Source organism: Pararge aegeria, chromosome Z (assembly GCF_905163445.1).
Source record: "Pararge aegeria chromosome Z, ilParAegt1.1, whole genome shotgun sequence".
NCBI classification, from domain to species: domain Eukaryota; kingdom Metazoa; phylum Arthropoda; class Insecta; order Lepidoptera; family Nymphalidae; genus Pararge; species Pararge aegeria.
Window position 1 is genome coordinate 16,751,694 of NC_053208.1, and position 21,153 is coordinate 16,772,846.

General features: G+C 35.9%; 1 protein-coding gene across 1 annotated transcript in view; it reads right to left on the reverse strand.

Annotated features, from left to right (window-relative positions):
• LOC120636601 (V-type proton ATPase 116 kDa subunit a1-like) overlaps positions 1 to 21,153 on the reverse strand; it is a 68,058-nt gene that overhangs the window by 13,985 nt on the left and 32,920 nt on the right. Inside the window, exons 3-5 of the mRNA XM_039908146.1 lie at positions 3,323 to 3,502; positions 1,374 to 1,534; positions 226 to 397 (exon numbers count right to left, since the gene is read on the reverse strand). Of these exons, the coding sequence (XP_039764080.1) occupies positions 226 to 397; positions 1,374 to 1,534; positions 3,323 to 3,502 (513 nt within the window). The remainder of the gene's footprint in view (positions 1 to 225; positions 398 to 1,373; positions 1,535 to 3,322; positions 3,503 to 21,153) is intronic.

Consider the following 21,153-nt stretch of genomic DNA (forward strand, 5'->3'; position numbering starts at 1 on the left):
TAATTTGATCTTATCATTAATGTACTGGTTGAAACGTTTCATGGAAAACACATTAGTCCAATCAATCAAGCATACAATCTTCGACATTTTTGTTGCTACTTTAAATCTCGACTGTTAATGTTAACTTAGTAACCATTAATATAACTAAACCATTATTTTCGTAGTCGAGAATAAAAATAAGGAAAGTTAAGCACACAGCAGACATCTATGGCTAAAGTGGCTTACAGTGATGGGGTCCTGCAATATAGCATCCTGATTAGCTCGTTTGTAATAAATATTCCCATGGGACACTCTCCACATCATCATCTCAAACGGGAAACTTCTGCTTCTCTTGACGACACCCGTCAGCACAAAAAGGCGACCTATAAATCCTGATTCCCCACCCGCTGCTGTAGTTCTAATAAACATAAATATGGCATGGCCATTAGGTATCTAAATATAACAGGGCAGCGTTACACGGTTACACACCCGGAAAATGCAACAGAATTTTTTCAGGTACTAGTCAGAAATCTGGCTACAACTTTTGATAGCTACTTGCAAATATTTTGGTATAAATAGCTTCGAAATGACTTCGGGCCCTGAAATGTATGTCTAAGTGTACCTACACAAACAATTACAAACTTTTAAATATAGGTTTAAACTAAATTAGACTTAATTAAAGATTTTAAACTAAGATTTTCGTGGTTACTCAACATTTCTTAAGTATAGTTCAACGGGTACGTACGTATAATATAATATTATATATGCCTGTGACATCCAACTAGACATTTCGTACCTACGCAGTCCCTTCGTGACCACGATCCATGCACCTGCGGGTCGAAATATCGACAAATCCAAAAATATTATCGTGGAATGTACCCGTTTAAGTATATTAAGAAATGTAGACTTAATTAGCTTTTGCCTGCGAATTCGAATTCGCGTTTGTTTCGGTTCTTAAAAATCCCATAGGACCTTTCTTTTTCCCAGGATAAAAAATATTCTATGTCGTCTTCTGGATGTAAGCAAATTGGTAATTATATAAAAAGTTAAAAACTATGGGACTAAATCTTAAGTGCCAGTAAAATGTATTGGACATTTTGCGTGGGCGATCTAAAAGTACTTCGAAAATAATATTGCCACGCTAAATTTCAAATAAACACACGTCAAACGAAGTAATACTGTTACCGGCTTTTAGGAAATATTGTAAAAGGATAGGGTATACCTTTTAGCATTTTTCCTAAAAGCCGTTAACATCATTCGTTCATTATATGTTTTCATTATTGTATTGGATGTTACATAGTAGGTACCTATACTGTGTTTGCAAATATATTTATTTCCAGGCAATAATTAGATTATTTATTTCGTTTTTCGTCTAAATTGTGTCTTATAATCACCTTCCAAATATTGATTCTTCTGTCATTTCGGATTCGCCCATTAGTGGTCCAATATGGTTTAAGACGTAGTTCATTTCACTCAGCTCGAGATAATTCTTTAAAAGCGTAGTTTGATGCTCGGACATTTCCAATACCTCGTTTTCCCATTTCTCGAGTATATTCTGTTAGTAAGTAAATGTTTTTTTTTGTAGGCTAGTGTTAAGTTATTCAACTGCAAGTTCTTATGTTCTTTGGATACACAACAAATTGGCCGCAAGATAGCCTTGTTCATGTGGTTGTAAAAGGTGGTTAGGAAGACAAGTCTCCACGCGGTTGATTCCTAACAAAATGGAGAGATCTAATCCGATCCGCCACTTGTTCCTTCGTTATTGAGTATTCTCACAATGCCACTAACAGAACAATTGAAGGGGGAACGGAGAGGGTGCAAAATAAAACCGTAACCCATAGCTACGACTACCTATGACCAGTTTATATCAGCATTTAGCATCATCTGACCTCTAAGGAATAAGAAAAAATTTTTTTTAGTAGCCGTTTGGACCAAATTACATAGAAGACCAATTACAGAAACAAGGTTAAAATTTCTTGTAAAACAGATTATTACTTCATTTTTGTCTGTCTGTCTGGTCTGTCAGCATTTAGCATCATCTGACCTCTAAGGAATAAGAAGACCGATTACGGTAACAAGGTTGACAGTTACTTGTAGGAATTGGCCAAAAAACCTATCTACATTCTACACTTTACTATTAAGTATTAGAGAGTTATAATACAAATACAACGGACGGTTCCAGCCAACCAAGTTCGGAGTACGACCTAAGAACAGAAGAAGGGAGATATCATTTATTTTTACTGATATAATCTGAGGAACTACCATTACAATTCAATTCCATTCTTCATTGTTACAGTGTCGACAAATAAGTTACCTCAGGATCATGCGGGGTAAGAGATTTGTCTAAGAAATTCAATGTTATCTAAGAAATTAGTAAGTCTATGGTAAAACCACAAAAACCGATAGCTCAATGAGTATAACTCATTGAGCTATCCGTTTGACGAGCTTGAAGTGGCAATGGACTTAGAAGATCGGTGAAGGTGGTACCAGATGTACTAGACTGGCGATACCACACCGCAATACATATGTTATATTAGTGGCCTCAGACAGATGACCTTGGAGCTCAGTATGAGGCCTCGTGAAATTTCACTCAGCTTTTAAAGTGAGACTTTATATCGAAGCGTCAAAGTGTCTTCACGTCACGTAGGAGTTCCATCTTATGAACGTTCAATTATCGTCTACAGTACATAAACTGCAATATCTCTAAACGCCCACTTTGACTCACGCAGATCACGCATGACCTTTGGCCTTTGGTCAAAAGCATATTAATAGAATTCTTAACTTTGTATCTTCCTCCCAGGCGAACTGATAAATACTATGATCTTATTACTGAGACTTGCCGGTTTCGATATCGAAATTTGAGAATTAAAAAACTCTGAATTTTATGTTGCCTGGTCTGGATAAGATGGTAACTAGCCACGCCCGAAGCCTCCTAAGCTTCGGCCTCCCTAACGTCAAAGACGTGCCACCAAGCGATAAAGCATAATATAAATTAATTAACGGATTTAGTTTAATTGTCATACCCTTAACGAGTCAGTCTCCTTCCATCTCACTTGATCTGACTGCATCTTACTTGCAGTCAAGGGCTAACTTCTAGTGGGATTTATTTATCCTCATCACCATCAGATCAATCAATTACCGGCCCACTAAAGGGCACGGGTCTCCTCCCACAATGAGAAGGGGCTTAGGCCTTAATGTCCACCACGCTGGCCCAGTGCGGATTGGTGCAGTTGGTTGGGTGTGGAATTTATTACCTTCATATACGCTTTTGAGCCGTATATGACAGTTTACTTTCTTGCATAAACAAACGGCTGTTTATTGAAGCAGTGTTAGAAATGTTTACCTCCAGCGTTGCTATTTCGTTTAGCGGCAAGGGCTTCGGTGCCATAGTATTATGTTCAACCACTTTGATTTTATCCTTTATCATCTCTGCTTCCATATACAACAGCTTGCGTTCCATTTCCACACAGCGACACAATTCCGTCACATAATTTCTTTGAGAAGGCTTAACGTCGGGCGTCATCTACAAATATAATTAGATAACCAAAATTAATTAGATCAATTAATTTACCATGATAATTTTTTTTTTAGATTCTTAACAATGCTTAATTAAAAAGAAAAACACTATTTAAAATTTACAAAAAAAACATCCTCCCTCCGCTTGCGGGGCTTTTGAATGTCCAAGCAACCGGCGTTCAGGGCTCCAGAGTGAGGAACCTCCTCTCAATACACGCCGTTTCTACTGCCTTCTGTATCTAACAACCAAGCGAAAACTTCTTAAGATGTTGGTCGAAGCTTTTCGCGAGAAGACGATTGACTGAAACGACGATCGGAGCGATAACGGTCGACTCAACACTCCACATGGCGGTAATCTCGTCAGCAAGGTCCAAGTATTTAGATACTTTTTCCTGTTCAGCTTCCGCCAGATTATCGTCATGTGGAATAGTAACTAATGTCAACAATTACTGAATACTGAATTACTGGCGCACTGATCGATCGACTAGCACTATATCAGGTTAGTCATTATTGTTATTATCCTTATTCAAGATCTACTACAGAGTAGGTACACTTCTATCATGTTCTCTCTCATATGATGGTGGGTTGGCAAAAGTAGGTAACAAATTGGACCAATAATAATGATGATATATCTTTATATTATTCATGATCTTCGAACATAGGGCTGTGTGTACACCAAACGTACTGTTAGCTGCCGACTATGTGCATAAATTTTTGATGACCTATAAACGTTTCGTTCTCACTGAACATGCGTAGTCGCTGACTCTAGGCGGCCGGTTATTGTACTAAGTCACCACACACTGCTGATGCTGTTGGATACGTAGCCATGTACAATCAATATAGTGTCAACTAAAAATATTTTTTGCCTTGATGTGAGTCTGTTCACAATCGGCGGCTAACCGTTTCGTGTGAACAAAACCTTGTGTTAGATATTGTAATAATATCAACGTGCACGGGTCTTGTCTTTCCATGAGAAGGGCTTAGTCCGAAGTCCACCACGCTGGCCAATTGGGATTGGTAGACAGGTTTGGACAGCAGATTGACATCAAGGTTGGGAGATTTTAGTTGGTGGGCCGATGCTTTCAAACCCTCTCTTTTATAGGAGAAAAAACGGCTTTTCCCTTCAGTGAAACATAAACAGCCTGAAGATAGTGATGATGATAAAAAAAAATAGGTTAAAAATAGGTGTTATAATAAAAAAATTCCCTACTCCACGCGTCATCTTTACTACTACTTCCTTTACTGCGATCACTGACCCGTCCTTTTAGTCCAGACTACTATGGGCTATAAATGTTATGTACTAATTTATATCATTCAATTTAATTTTAAAGAATTATCTGAACTTTAATATTATAAGGAATCGATTTCAACGCAGAGCAAAAATAAGAGTGCATTTGCCGTAGTTTTCCATTGAAAAAGTGGCGTTGCGTTGTCATTTTGTAATTCGTTCATAAATTTTTGTGTGATTTTAAATCATTATCATCATATCAACCCATTACTGGCCCACTACAGGCACGGGTCTCCTCCCACAATGAGAAGGGGTTAAGACCGTAGTCCACCACGCAGACCCAGTGAGGATTAGCGGACTTCACACACCTTTGAGAATATTATGGAGAATTCTCAGGCACGCAGGTTTCCTCGCGATATTTTCCTTTAACGTTGAAACAAGTGATACTTTAAATAGCATAAAGCACATAACTTAAAAAAGTTAGAGGTGCGTTCTGGGATTCGAACTCAGCCCCTGAAAGTGAAGTCGAAGTACTTACCCACTTCGCTATTACCAATTTTAAATCATATAAAGTGAAATAACATAAGATAATGAAGCAAAAAATAGAAATACAACAGAGAGAGCACCTACATGGCACATTCTTAATTAAACGTTAACGCATGAGAAGAATAGCCAGTGTCCATAATTAATTTAATTTGAGAATTGGTTGAAATAATTGAGCCAATATCGTAGCTTTCATAATAACGTTGAATTTATAAACACTATCTTTGTCGCAAATTAACAAAAACGTTTTACTAGCGGCCGCGGTCAACTGCACGTGTACAAAGTGCCAACTCAATAAAAATTAAAGGTGAAATCAGCCATCCAAATAAAAAGACAAACCAAACCAATAAAGAGAATATTGCTATTGCATTGAAATTAAAATGTCAAGCAAATAGTGTGTATACGCCTGTGCGCACTTACAAAAAGGAGTTGTTGATGTGTGAATGAGTAGCACGAGTAATATGGTCGCTTTGATTAATTAATGTATGAAAATGTTTGTACTGACGGGCAATGAACGAAAATTGAAAAGCCCGGTCCTTCGAAGCGTGTGTGGACATACGAAACCAATACGTAGAGCCTTCGTGGCATACTTAATGTAAATTATGGGATGGATGCAACGACCGGATTTGATTGGGATATTTGTTTTCCACTACATGTTAGCCCTTACATAACAACCATTATGCAGTCTAAAATAGTAGCGATAACCTGTTTAAGCCCATATGCGTATGGCACCTAGTGGATTTCTACGCGACATCGTAAAGAACGCTAAATCACTTAGCAGCGCGTCTTTGTGGGTAAGGTAACGAAGCCTCTGACTAGACAAAAGGTTGGCATTAATAACTTACTGTGAACGATAATTCCCGGTCGGGGCATTTAGGAGAAGTAGGTATTTCATTTTTAATTAGACTATTGATAGTGTGGTGAAGGCAGGTTGGAATACAGTTACAGTACAGGTAGTACTAAGATGGCGGCCGCCTATCATTATAATCTTTCATGGATTAAAGTCCATCAAACGAAGATTAGTCTGGCCGACGATAGTGCTAACAAGGGGCGACAACGGTAAAGGGACTCCGGATGTAGGTAGGTGCGGAAGCGAATTTACAATATCGTTCGTTCTTAACGCCAATTTTGATACTTCGACACCAGAGCTTATAACCAGATCTCACGTCCTCACACCGCTCAGACGGCGGAGGCAAGACCGTGGAGGCCAGACGGAGGCGGGCGCCCAGGCGGAAACAAGGGACGATAGGGTTTGTCGTAATGGCGATATTATTAAGAACTGCCATAAAGCTTAACCAAAAAACGGTAAATAAAATGTACAACTTTGAGGCATAATTACTCTGATTAACCTACCTACACTACGTAACATAATGTGACACGTCTAATAATAGAGGTAATAACTTTTTTTTTTATAATTTTTTAATATTGTTGTTGTTTTTATTTATAAAATTTAGCATTGTTACAAATTAAAAACAGAAAATGAAAGAGACTATAATAAGGTAATAGTATATTAATAGCGTTAGTCCAGGTAACTTTCAGTTCATGAACCAGTCAGTTAGTCAGAGAAGTATATGTATAAAAACTAGCTGAGCATTAATGTTTAGTAACGTAAATGTCGATAAAACCACAAATATACGAAAGTATATCTTTTCATTTTACAATATTATGGTAAAGATATGAGCTGAAGTCTCTACTTCGTATAGGTACGTAATTTGCCCCACGCACGCAACTGCGTGATCGCGCGATATTAGAATTTTACACTATATCATAATTTATGCATCCAAATATACCATGACAGAACAAAGCTTGGTTACGTAAGTATAAAAGGATTAATTTATACTAATAACGATCGAAAATTTCTATCATTTTTTTTATTATTTGAAATTAAACTTGCGTTTTTGTTGCTTATTCACAACGGACGAAAAGACAATTTTTATTACATAGTAGTAACGTACGACGTATCATTTAGTCAGCGCGTGTGAATAAAACTGATTTTTGTGTTTTAAACATTATACCATTATTTCAGGCTGATATTATAACTGAAATCAAACATTGCTTTTTCCATTCAGTGACATGTAACTTTTTACAAAACCGGTTTTTGTAAAGTAGGTTTTGAGTCTATGACATACAAAATTATATTCTCCGATATTAGTATAAATAGGTTTTTCCTAAACTTCCCTAACTGCCTGACTTTATAATGTGTAATATGATAGCCTCGAGTAAAACTTAAACGACATTTTGACTCTCCTTGCTGCAATAATATTTGAAGAGATCCATTAGGGACTTACATCAACAAATTGCACACATCCCATTTCGCCTAGATGGCCAATTACTTCAAACGCCGCTTCAGGTTGAAGATACATATCACAAAATGTCATTGAATCACTTCTCAACATACACCCCATTATGGTAATAGAGCTAAAAAACTTTGTCAGATCTTATTTAGTATTTATAATTAAAATATTAAATAAAACAACGCATCTACATAGCTTTTGCTTATTATTAACTTTATAGTAATTTTATAGAGAAATCAAGAATCAAGTACTCAACAGCATGGAGAAAGCTTTTAGACATTTTTCATTGACAGATTCTACGAATTTTATTTTTGTTTTTAAATATGGAATGGGCCCTTCTTTTTTCTCATCGTGTTAAGAAAGCGATTATTTGTATATGGCCTACCTTGTGATGATTATGGCACGATACTTTTTGAAGTGATCACTTCCTATAGGAGAGTAAACCGCTTCGTTATGTAACGCGTTACGTCTCCAGTCTGTCTGGCTTCCCTTTTTCTCACGCACACGGCAGCGGTAGGCAGGCTCCACCTCTCTCACTCTATCAACAGCGCTAGCCGTAATCAATATAATGTTTTATTAATAAATAACCTTTCCTTACATTATTATATCACCATGCATAAAAATTAAGTAATAAACTAAGCTTTTCTCAACTTTATATAAATTTATTTATTTATTTAGGGCTTCCAGAGCAGACACATTTTTTTAGTAGTTTAAGTGTTTTTTGTGCCAGCTTTTCCGGGTAGGTCAATATCTATCTTTCACAACCGCAATTGTTTCTGCCGCAAGCAGCATTGCTGGGTTCCGGTCTAAGGGGCGCGGTTTGCGGTGTAACTTATTATAGGCACCAGAGGCTTAACACTTAGCGTCAGGTTTATGGACAGGTCGGTCCCTGGAGGACGTGTTCCTTGCACGCTCTGCGCAGTGTTACTCTGTTTATAGGCCTTGGTTTTTCACTGTACTTATTTATGTGTCCATATTTCACGCCCTAAGCATGCAACCAATCAACTTGACTTTTTATAGATTGCTTATCATAGAGTTTTTTGAAAAGACGTTGAGTAACGTAGGCTACTTTTACTCACCGGAAAACCAACTATTCCCAAAGGATTTGTAAGAAAACTGAAATAAACGCAGAAGAACGGGCAATAACTTATTATTACTACAGGGAAAAAAAACTTCAGAGTTAAAGACGTGGTGTCATGGTTTCAAGAGATTATAAAACTACACTATTAAATTGCATTATTACATGTGTGATTCACTAGAATTATTGATATTTTCCAGTTACAAGTAATTGCTTCAAAGCTCCAACTGTGAATTGGAGTTGTAGAGTGGTATCAACGATTTCAAATGCACTACATACCTGTGTATCGCTGAGTGGCATGCATTTAGAACATGGAAACTACAATGTGTAGTTCCAAATATTTTATCAAAGTTAAAACATTTAAAACCATTGCCTGCCTCATTGTTCTAGTGGTTGCTAACTTTAAATTTATAGGTTCTAGTGTTGACCTGTGACTCTTTGAGAGAACGTTAAGCCTTCGGTCACGGTTATTATCACTAATTTACTACTGGAAGTGAAGACATTACAGTTGCCCAATTAGTCTCTCCGAGGCTATAAAAAGAATTTCAAGTAGGCGTGCTACAAGAATCAAATGTCAAATACAAATTCAAAAATGTTTTATTCGTGTAGACTACCTTATCATAGGCACTTATGAAGCGTTCATGCATTTAACATGTTAACACGTATGTTAGGTGATGGAGATAACTGCATTCGTTAACTTAAAACTAAAGCTATTTTTCCACGCCCCCTGGTCTAAGAAAAGCCCACGAAAAACTTAGCCAGGTTTTTTTTGTTAACAGCAATTCGTACCCAAGCTTTATTATCATACATGTAATGCTTAATATTATAATAGGATTATTACATAAGCTTATGTTTAATATAAATTTGAACTTATTGAGAGACATGCTAAGGATTTTATCTGGTAATTTGTTATAAAATGATATGCAATTCGACCGACTTTATTTATTTATTTATTTCAAACAAACAAACACATAAAAAGTAATCCAAAGAATACAGATAAAGTCCGTGATTTCCACACTAGGATTCCCTGTGTCGTGGAAGTCACTTCCTTCCAGGTTGAATACAATAAAGGTAACTTAATAATAAAATAAAAATAAAAAATCAAAAACATACAAAAAAAGCAATTGGAGCAATAATGACAAAAAAATTGTTCTTTAATGTGTGCAATGTGTGTGCGTGTGTATGACTGTGTGTATGACTGTGTTTGTGTGTGCATGCGTGTGCATGCGTGTGTCTCTCTGTGTGTTTATTGTATGTTATATTTATTCTAATATTGTGAGCATTTTTTCTGTTTCTCCGTAGTTTGATTCAATTAACCATTTATCAAGTGTCTTTTTACATTTATATCGTGACATTTTTACAATTTTTAGTATTCTGTTAACCTTCGTATAGAGGAATGGTCCAGCAAACAGGTAAAATCTACGTCCAAACTTCGTTCTCAAAAAAGGAAACTTCCACCGTTGAAGGCGTGAGCGCGTTATAACTGTTAAGGCTGCGGACTTATGAAATCGAAGTATAACGGATTTTATATATAACTGTCTAACACGCAAGAACCCACACTCTGAATAAAGGCTGTCAGTAGGATACCGAAAAGGTTTTTTGTACGCAGTTTTTAAGACGGCTCTTTGAGTACGTTCAAGTTTGAGTAAGTAGGTTTTACCAGCTGCACCCCACGCTGGTAGGCAGTAGTTCAGTAGTGATTGGCAGAGTGATTCATAGACAAGCTTTATTATTTCTGCATTAGCCACATTTTTAAGTCTTCCGAATATAAACATAAATTTTCGCAGCCTACCACTTAGTGCTTCAATTTGTTTGCCCCATCGCAACCCTTCATCTATTACAACACCGAGGTATTTTAAACTACTTACCTGTTCGAGCATAGGACATTTGCAGCTCTCACTTTTGTAGTCAGTACATGTATGGAATTTAATTTTTAATGTATCTATGGGATCAGTTCTACTCGATATTTTAAAACAGATAATTTTTGTTTTGCTTGTGTTAACGGTAAGCAAGTTATTTCTGAGCCACGCAAAAACCTCTTGCAAACCCTGTTGACATAACCGCTCCGCTGAGCCAATTCCCCTTAAATGAATTACTAATTTTATGCCGCCTGCTGCTGCAACTGCACTACAACTCTATTTTTACTTCTAATATTAATATTTTTACAGTCCACTTTCTTTTAATATAGTCATATTTTTATAGACATAAATTAAATATTTAAATATGTATTGATTATGCATAATTTTAGCTACTTTAAATTTATCTCTTAAATACTCTCTTGGGCCCATTTTATATATTGCATGAACATTCCTCATCTGCAGTACAAAAATCAATATCAGCAGCATTACCCCATAATAGTATCCCGTAGGACATAATGAAGTGAAATTAACTAAAATACACAAGCCTGGCATCTGTCATACAACGTATCTTTTTAACCGTGTATGCTGCTGAGCTATGTGTATACGTATGCGTATGCTGAGCGTTCGATAAATTATTTATATATTTGCCCCATTTATTTTACGTTATGCCTAGATATGTTGTGGTATCCAATTCTTCATTATTAAGTTGTACTATTGTTGTTACTTGTTGAACATAAGGTAACGTGAATTTAAGACACTTAGTTTTTTTCCGGTCAGATCTAAATTATTTGACTCAAACCATTGTACTACTTCAGCGAGACATTTGTTTGCATCGTCAAGTTTTGTTTCGCGTCGTTTAATTTTAAACACCAGTGATGTATCATCGGCATACAATACTATCTCGTGATTGTCTTTAGCAAGGTAAGGAAGGTCATTCATGTAAATGAGGAACAGAAAAGGTCCTGATATGGTCCACAGGGACACCTATTTTCGCGAATGACCCAGTAGACCAATTCCGATTAACGACAACTTTTTGAATTCTAGATAGGAACTCATTTAATCTAGAGTTATGCCCCGAATTCCATAGTGGTGTAATTTTCTGATTAATGTCTCATGTTGAACACAATCAAAAGCCTTGGCCAAATCACAGAAGACGCCAAGTGCGTCTCGTGACTTATCCCAGGATGCAAATATATTATGTATCAACTCAAAACTAGCGTCGGTTGTCGAGTTTGTTGACCCCGTGTATATCCAAATTGCTTGGCATGTAATAAATTGTTTTTGATCAAATAGTTAAGTAACTGATTTAATATAACTTTATCATAGATTTAACTGAGAGTAGGTATTACAGATATTGGTCTAATGTTAAAATTTAATTGGTCTAAAATTTCACAATCATTATTATATTATAATAGTCAAAACCCACAACCACTACCGCCAGCCAGATAGCCCTTGTAACATTCGAGAGAGTGAGAGGGATAGCATATCTAAAAACTAGCCTCCCTGAAATTCTCTCTCGAAAACTCTAAGAATATAATCAGGTACAAGTAATTCAGTTATTTTTCTAGCAGAATTTAAAGACTTATCAGTTTTCAAAATAGAGGGTAAAGAAATCTGTTTAGTAATAGAAGTTTAAAAACGGACTCGATTTTCATTGTTACCAAGCATATATAGTGGTATAAAAGACGAATACACTGATCGTTAGTGATTTGACTGCATAATATCTGTTGACAATTTCAGTCCCACACATTCGAGGATCATCGTCAAGTCTTATAAAAAATTCCAAATTGGCATAGCTACACAAAACGCGCTTTCGAATGAAAAATGAAAAAAAAATAACTTCTGTAATCGATAAGCCCGGATTAAACTAGGCACAGAGTGGCCCTGCAAAAAATATTATCATGTCCAATTTATAATTTTCTCCCTTTGAAAGTCGTTGAAAAAAGTACAATGAAGCGGTTGCGTTTAATTAAAGCAAACCCTAATATGCCTAGCGGCCTTTTTGTATCGTTAGCGATGAACCAACAAAGGCTCCGTTGAAACAAGGTTGATTTTCCACCCGACTCCACATTCTTGTGTTATTCTTGCTTCTCCTGGGACTAGCGGGCAGTCGAATAATTTACTGTTACACTAGTAACTTTTGAGGTGGGCTTGGGGTGTCCCAGGGGCAAGTTGGCCTATTCTCTGCTCACACATCATAGTCAATAGCGAATACTGACTAGCAACGAAGTAATAATAACAATGAAGAAAAGATATATTATTTTCCTTTTACGGCACTTGTGACAAGAGCGATCTAAACTTAATAAGCTAATAAAAAAGTCACTAACCAAGACTGTCATTGTGGATTGTAATAAGTAATAATAAATATATTATACTTAGGTACATGCATTTTCAATACATTTGTTCGTAAAGTGGTACTTCTCCAATACTTATCAAAATATAAAAGTAGATAATTGTGCCTAAGAAAACGTATATCATATTATAGTAGAAAGCTAGACGTCTCATATTTCATTTAAAGAATTAAAGCATTACAGTGCCTTGTTTTTATGGCCTCTTTCAGCAGTCACTCTTGGAGAAGGAACGTAGGAAAGTTCCTCACGGATACCTCACCGATTCATTTGTACCGACTTAAAACCCGCATTCTAAATCTGCTGAAGCTAAGAGAAATAAATTCCATCCTAACCATCTGGATGTATGATGTTCTTCTACTAATCGCAATACCGGATCATTTTTACCGCCAGCTACTCAGCCAGCATCTAGGTGACAAAGCAAACCCTCCTCTAAGGAAAAATAACATAAAACGTTCATTGGGTTTATATGCTCATTTCCATGTGATGACAGCAGATCAGAACAATTCAGTACAGTTGTCACCATTGCTTGTCTACTCTCGGGTGTTGTACGAAGCGACTAAGGAAATAGAACAGAGAACAGGCAGCAGTGTCCTCTGCGCAAGAACTACAATCTAGTGCTTTCTCCAAACCGTCTGACCAGCGTGGTGACTATGGACAAACCCTCCCCTTGGGAGCTTTTGATGAGATCCTCATTTGGCACTCCACTGCAATCAGTAGAATATGATCTTGAGTTACGTAGTCACCAAAGATTATATAAACACTATCTAGAGACTTAAATGAGTCAGAGTTATTTACATAATAAATTTTACAAAGGTTATAGGTTGTTTACGAGCTTAAATAATATTTTTCTAGAAAAATGCCTGGAAAAATGTTAATCTTTATTTTTCCGGCTGTTCCGTTTTTAATTACAGGTGGCTTCTACTCGCCGTCATGCAAAATATGTATAATTAAACTCTCGTTCAGAATTAATACACATAGAGGGCTTTTAAAATATATTTAAAATGTTCTTTGTTAATTACTTTTTACTATATAATTGGAAAGGCAAGAAAATGTCCGGCCCATTTAAAAAAAAACATTTTTTCTTTTGATAGCTCGATTCTACAGAAAAACAGGGCTGAAGTGATGCGGTTGGTCAGGGTATAGTATGCAGTAAAGCGAAATAAAGTTTGCACGGGAAACTTCATCAGAAGTTTCACGAGGACAAAGTCACGGACGGACTGGGAACAACGTTTTTACTTGCTCTCCGAGGCACAGGGTAGACAACATTTCTTCCCTGCTTTTGGACCCCAGCCCGAATCGACCTGTGATATTTCGACCGTCAAACCGGCTACCACTAAACCCATGAGGCATTTAACTGTAGATTTCATATTAAACTAGCGTCAACTTCAAGGGGCAAGTGCATAAAATGTATACTGTATCAACAAAAGCAAAAACAAACAATTAAGATAACGACGATGTACCTACGTCAGGTCAAACGACTATGTAATGAGTATCACACTCTATTGACACCTATTATCGCTTCGTTTCATATAATTTCTCCGTACTTCTGTTGCCCCAGTACTGCCACTGCAACACAATGTTGCAATAGTGATGCAACTTAGTAAATACTAAGATGCATCACTATTACAACATTATTTTATTACCTCTTACTTTATTCTGCTGCCCTGATAACATTTACTATATTATAGTATAAGGGCTTGCACATAATAGAAGATTGTGCTTCAAGGGCATAAAGCATTTATAACCGAATCACAACACACACTCCGCTCATTACTTCGATTACGACCAAATTTAATCGAGGTGTAAGCTTCGATTTCCGGGGCAGATCATAAATTATTATTCAGTAAACGATCAAAAGGGTTTAATGACCGAGTCAAACGTTTTTATTTCGATTCAGGATAAATACATGAACACTCATATAATGCCAGTGCTACTTTTTGAATTTGAATTTCTTTAAGGGACTATGGTGTTTTATATGAAAGATGAACTTGCAATATTTGGTTGTTTTTATTATTTGCATCACAGGTGTTATTTAAAAATAGTGTAGAATCCAAACAGATAATCCATCGAAAAAGGTTTATCTATCTCTTACAAGATTATTTAATAATATAAAATATTTAACAGAGATAACAAAAAATAAAATAAATTTAAAAAATAACTACATAATATTTGAATCTCAGATTCTTCTGAGAATAGAATGGATTAAAAATATGCGTCCACTAATTTCATAATTTCCCATCTGCCCTCATTTCAAGTAAACGACTATACCCATTTTAAAGGACTATACCTAATTTATTTATTATCTTTCCTCTCATTTAAATCAGGTCATACCGGATATGTGAAATATCAAGGAATATATGAATGTTATCGAGAAATGGACACAAACTTTTTATGAACCAGAAAATAAAAAATATTAGAAAAGTAACAAAGAGGGTTAATATAATCTTTGCTTTAAAAAATCCTGTCGTAAAGGTTAAGTATGCCTTTTAAGCTAAGGATCAACAAACTAGAATCTAGAGATCCAGAAAGTCAATGAAACCTTTGCACAATGCACTTGTCGATAAAATTGAGTTTTAATCCGCCTACACGATGCCAAAAGTACGACTTTAAGAACATGAGAAGTGAAAAGTTTATTATTTCTCTTGGTCAATTTGTGTCCTTCTCGCAACCGGTAATACACTATAAAAGCCACTTAAATACGATCTCACCGCAATTCAATAATAACTCCGTGTTACAAGTACTGAGTATACTAGTACTAGTACTAGTATAGTTTAATTTTTGTTTGTTAACCACATTGAATGTCAAGAAAAATCAAGCTTTATTAGCAAGAGAAAAAATTAAGCTGTTTACATAAGAGAGTATTCTCGTCTCCTCCCGGATAGATCTGTGTTTTTTTTTGTGACATATGAACCGTAAAAGTTTACATGGTCCAGCTAATTTACTAAGCCTTAAGTAAATAATTATTATATGCACATGTGACATGACGTTTATTCAATAGGTTGGATAGGTAAATCTCGTCGATGGATCACGATTGTCTCAACGCTGAGTCCGTATTCCGAGTCGTCCGATAAAGCTGGTCGCGCTTGAACTATGGCTTGCGATCGTATCGGACTCTAAGTCAGTCGAACCATTGTCTAAGTTGGACCATTGAGAACCGTAGAGATGTTGTAACAATCAAACTAATCATCTCGGCATAGCCTATTGTATTATCTGTTTACAACCAATGGATGACCGCGACTTTGTCCACATATAATGTGGATAAATAAAACAAATCTTAATTAGTTAGTTTCTGAATGTCAGTTTACTTTTCCCTAACTTTAAATTGAAATCCTAATCAATTTGATAAAATATCGAGCACAATTATGAGAAGTAACCCTTTACAAAATGAGAGTCTTTCTTCTGAAAACCCAATACTATCCAATATTATTAATTGGTCCAAGCCGGGGTCGAACCCAGAACCTCATAATGTACAGTCGAGCATGATAACCACTAGACCAAAGAGGCTTGATTAATGATTAATGCACTGAAGGATAAAATTCGATTGTTGCATCAATTCTCAGCTAAAATTAATTATTCTCACGAAACCTAGGTACACGTGTTTGCCCATATCCTCAAGCAAGCTGAGTTTTACATGCATTGCCTGAGATTAATAGCAGAAACGGCGCTTCCGTATAGCTCAGTGGCTAGAATTTCGACTTCACTTGCGGATGGCCGAGTTCAAATCCCAGCACGCATCTTTAACTTTTCTAAGTTTCGTGTTTTTTCATGCGTTTCAAGCAATTCAAATCACTTGCTTCATCGGTGAAGGAAATACATCGAGAGGAAACCTGCATGCTCCAAAGTTCTCCGTGATGTTCTCAAAGGTGTGTGGAGTCACCAATCCGCCTTAACGCCCTTCTCATTGTGGGAGGAGATCCGTGCCCTGTAGTGGGCCGTTAAGGGGTTGATAATATGATGATCAAAAATAACAGAATAACAATATAAGCTTTATCGAATATATTGCACTTTATTTTTAATCGCCTACCAGAAATCTGATTTTAATTAAATTCAGCAGCCTTTAATCAATACTCAACGGTAGTCAAACGATTCAACATGTATTCAACTCTCAACGAATTGAATTCCGTTGATCTTAGTTTAAGATGAACTATTTCGGATACAATACAAGTTTGTAATTAATGTCTCCTTTCTTGTAAGTCTTAGTTTACGTCTCTAGGCGAATCTGATATTAAGCTTGTTAACTAGTATACATTGGTTAGTTTGCAGGCAAGTAGATAATTCGGAACTTCGGTGACTAAGTTACCGGACAAAACCATAGAGGCTTACTCTATGGTTTTGTACACTTATAGCTTGAAATGAAAAAATGGGGTCTTTGATAAAAACCTCTAAATTATTGCTTAGCCTTTCCTAGGAAATCAAGAATGCTACCACTATTGTATTTTATTTGTAGGTGATTTGCAAAATACATAGTAAAAAGGGTGTTGATAAATAGTTCGTGATATCCATTATTTTTTTCTTTACGTCACAAATAACATTTTTTGTTTTTCAAATTCATTCCAAAATATGAATGAGAGTTGTGAGTTATGTCCCAGCTAAGTTTCTATAGCATTAAAAACTTGGCATGTCCATGTCATGTGATTATGGAATTCCACTCAAGTCTCCTTGTCTGAGTCTTAATTTTTATAAAACATCTATTAAACCAAGAAATTTTATTCCAAACATATGACATGTTACGTAGTTCATAAATTTAACATTTTAAATCTGAATGGCCTTCACACACCACATCGACCCGATACCGACTTATACCTCCGTTATATCTATCCTCCAAGGTGAGGAACCTCCTCTCAATACACGCCGTTTCTACTGCCTTCTGTATCTAACAACCAAGCGAAAACTTCTTAAGATGTTGGTCGAAGCTTTTCGCGAGAAGACTATTGGCTGAAACGACGATCGGAACAATAACGGTCGATTCATCATTCCACATGGCGGTAATCTCATGAGCAAGGTCCAAGTATTTAGATACTTTTTCCTTTTCAGCTTTAACCAGATTATCCCGACTTATATATTATTATGGTATTTTATTAGACCTTTGTGTTACGTGAGATTATGCATACTTTACAAGATGTAATTGATTATAGTAAAGACGAGTGGACCGCTAAGCTCACAAGAACGTAATTCATCTGTGTTCTTAACCTATAGGTACGGCCGTTGATGCGTGAGGTTTGTCGAGCGGAGCAGAGAGGAGGATCGGACCGTACTAAAGTCTTGAATAACAACTGTTTTTGTCCTCCGTGAGCTGTAGGTAATGACGTAAGCAATGAGCTTATTACACTAACTGTTAAAATAGAAATAAAGACTTCAACCGATAAAACAATCTCAGTTTTAACGTTCCGCTCAGTTCTAACAACAAAATACTTGATGATTATGAAGATGATTGTGGATTAGAAAAGCGTCGAGGGCGTGGCCGCATTTGTAATCCGCTTTCATCTCAATAGCTGTTAAGTATTTGGTTTCAAGAGCTGAATGGGACTTTAATTCAGCCTTTGTACTAAGGTTTAGTATTTTCTTTTGCTGCCAAGACTATGAATAATCATCCCAAAAACGAAACTGGTTGACGTCCGATATGTATATCATAAGTGGTATACGTTTATATAAAATCCGTATTTATATCAATAGCACGTATATATACCATTATTGCGTAGTATTTTTATGTATTTCGTTTCTGATTTCTTGTGAAAACGAATTGTTTTAGTAGTGTCGTATCCGGCCTGTGCGGCACGTTTTAGCAAAAGAACATCTTTTTAGAACTGTACAAGAGTAATAATCCCACAATACATTGTTTTCATCTAACTCTCACGACAGCGCACGCCAAGATAGCACTCAGATGACAGATTTAGATTTTCATCTGACTTACTTAAAAACTTATTGTTATAGTCGCGCCAATTTATACTATTTCCTTATTAATTAACAGACACCCATCCATCCATCCATAAAAACTTTCGAACTTATATTATAATTAGGATGAAAACTTTGTACTTTTGTACTTTGTACTTTTTTCTCAAAACTTTTTTTTTTTGAAATTTGGAGCAACAGATTTAAAATATATATTACGATACCCCATTGGCCTAGTATCCTACTAATCTTGTTTGTTTACCTTCCTTAACATCGCAATTTTGAAATAATTAGCTCCGGCGCAAACATTTCCACAATAACAAGCAATTTCTATTCGATGCTAGAAACAACCGACGCGACACTATGTCATTATATAAGCCATTTCCGAAATCGCAGCATTGAAGGGAAATAATCACATATGCAGTTCCTTTTGAATCGAAGCTCTAAATGTTTTGGTAAGTATCACATACAAGCTTGGCCCGTGAGTTTGTCTTAAACCCGCGTGTTAATAACTGACTGACAAAGAACGCACAGGCTAAAGTGGTTGACGTACAGATTTGAAATGTGTACAATGTCAACAAATCTCTTAACTAAACCAAAGGACAGTTATTATACTCATATCAAAATAGCAAGAAGCTGGGTCATTCTGGTATGTACCTATATAATTCATAGTAAATATTTCATTGAGTGAGTACATTCATTTAATAATCATTACTATTAAAAATAATCGATTTATCAATTATTGCAATAAACTTCTATAACGTTGCAAAGACGAATGTATTCAAGTGCGAATAATTTACTATTATTATATTATGTATATAAATATCGGTCCCAGCTCATCGTATTCCCAGCACGAATTTGATTTCGCAAAACATTCAATTATAGCTTGACCATGGCCAGTTTAGACTTGTCAAGTAATTTATTAGTGATATTAAATAAATATTGTTTATATTCCACTTTCAATCAACCTTCTTCTGGTTTTGTTTTATTCTCGATTCATCTATCACCTTTCATAAAGCTCTTATTCATTTACACTACGCGTATTCTAACGTAATTTACGGTTTCGAATGTGTGATAGAATGTATTTGGGGGCTCTAAATGGCTGAACAAGATAAATTGATAATAATCATCATCATAATCTTGTCAACCAATAGATGCCCACTGCAACATAGATCCCATAAGACTTGGGTATTTTGTAGGGAGTTCCAAATTCCACGGTCTTATGTTCCTTTTGTCCAGTGACTCCCTCCCTCGTTAAATGTGGTCTATCCAACTAGTTGGGGTCTACAAATTTAAACACTGCACGGTGTACATAAATCAAAAGCAGTAAGTATTCGGTTTGTTATTTAATTAATCACCTACTCTAATATTGCATGATTCAAAAAGCCAAATGTAACTCGCGCAAAATGTGAACTAATAATTATAAATCCAAAAATGAAGTTAAATATCAGAGCGAATTGCTTTTCGCAACCGATATTCAAGATGAAGGGCATCCGCCACAACAACAGCATTTAATTAACCTTATATGGCATTATTTATTTGATTGGGCCCGATTGTTATCGCACCACTAATCAAATTTACAGCCTGAATAGGTACCAGAGGTTATTTATTCATTGACTGGTGGCTGAGTCTCTCAGAAAGACACTGAAGTTTGTATTAAATCGCACCGATATTTATACGAAATAACCAAAAGCGCGTAACATAACCACTTGCAGTGAGCCAAATATAATTTAGATTATTTCTTTAAAACTCCTACTCTAAAACTCCTTAAAGTGCGAATCAATTTATAAATAGGCTGCCAAATGCTACTTTTTCCAGCACCTTAGGACCCGAACTTCCTTCGGTTCTCCAAACGATTTTCCCCGACCATTGGCACTTCAGCTTCATGACTCGTTGTTTTCTGTTTTCTGATGAAAATACCATATCCTTTTACGTCACGGCTTCTCTTCAATACACTTGGTATCCTGAATATGTTTGCTGTATATAAACAAAGTCATATAACAAGCACTCAACCATAACGTTCCAAGACTTCCTTGTGATTTCACCCATATGAAATAAAAAAAATATCTTTTAAAAGAATATTGTTTTGGACGGGAATATTTTCAGTTTGAGTCAAATATTGAACCATAATGATTATTATAAAAATGCTGCGCAAAAGTACCGAATGTTTTCATTTCATATTGTATAGCTACCGACTATTGTGCAGTCTATCTACGGCTCGTCTTTCGCTTGTATATTTCAGTTTTAATTATTACTTGTTTGTTTACCGTTACCGATACCGTTTTGTTCAGTTCTGTTAAATAAATTGCAGTGACTTTTACGTCATTGCACTTTTGTAATTAAACGTTCATATATTCGTGCACGTAGTGAGATATAAATAAAGAAGAACAAAACAAACAAATATTAAAAATTTAAC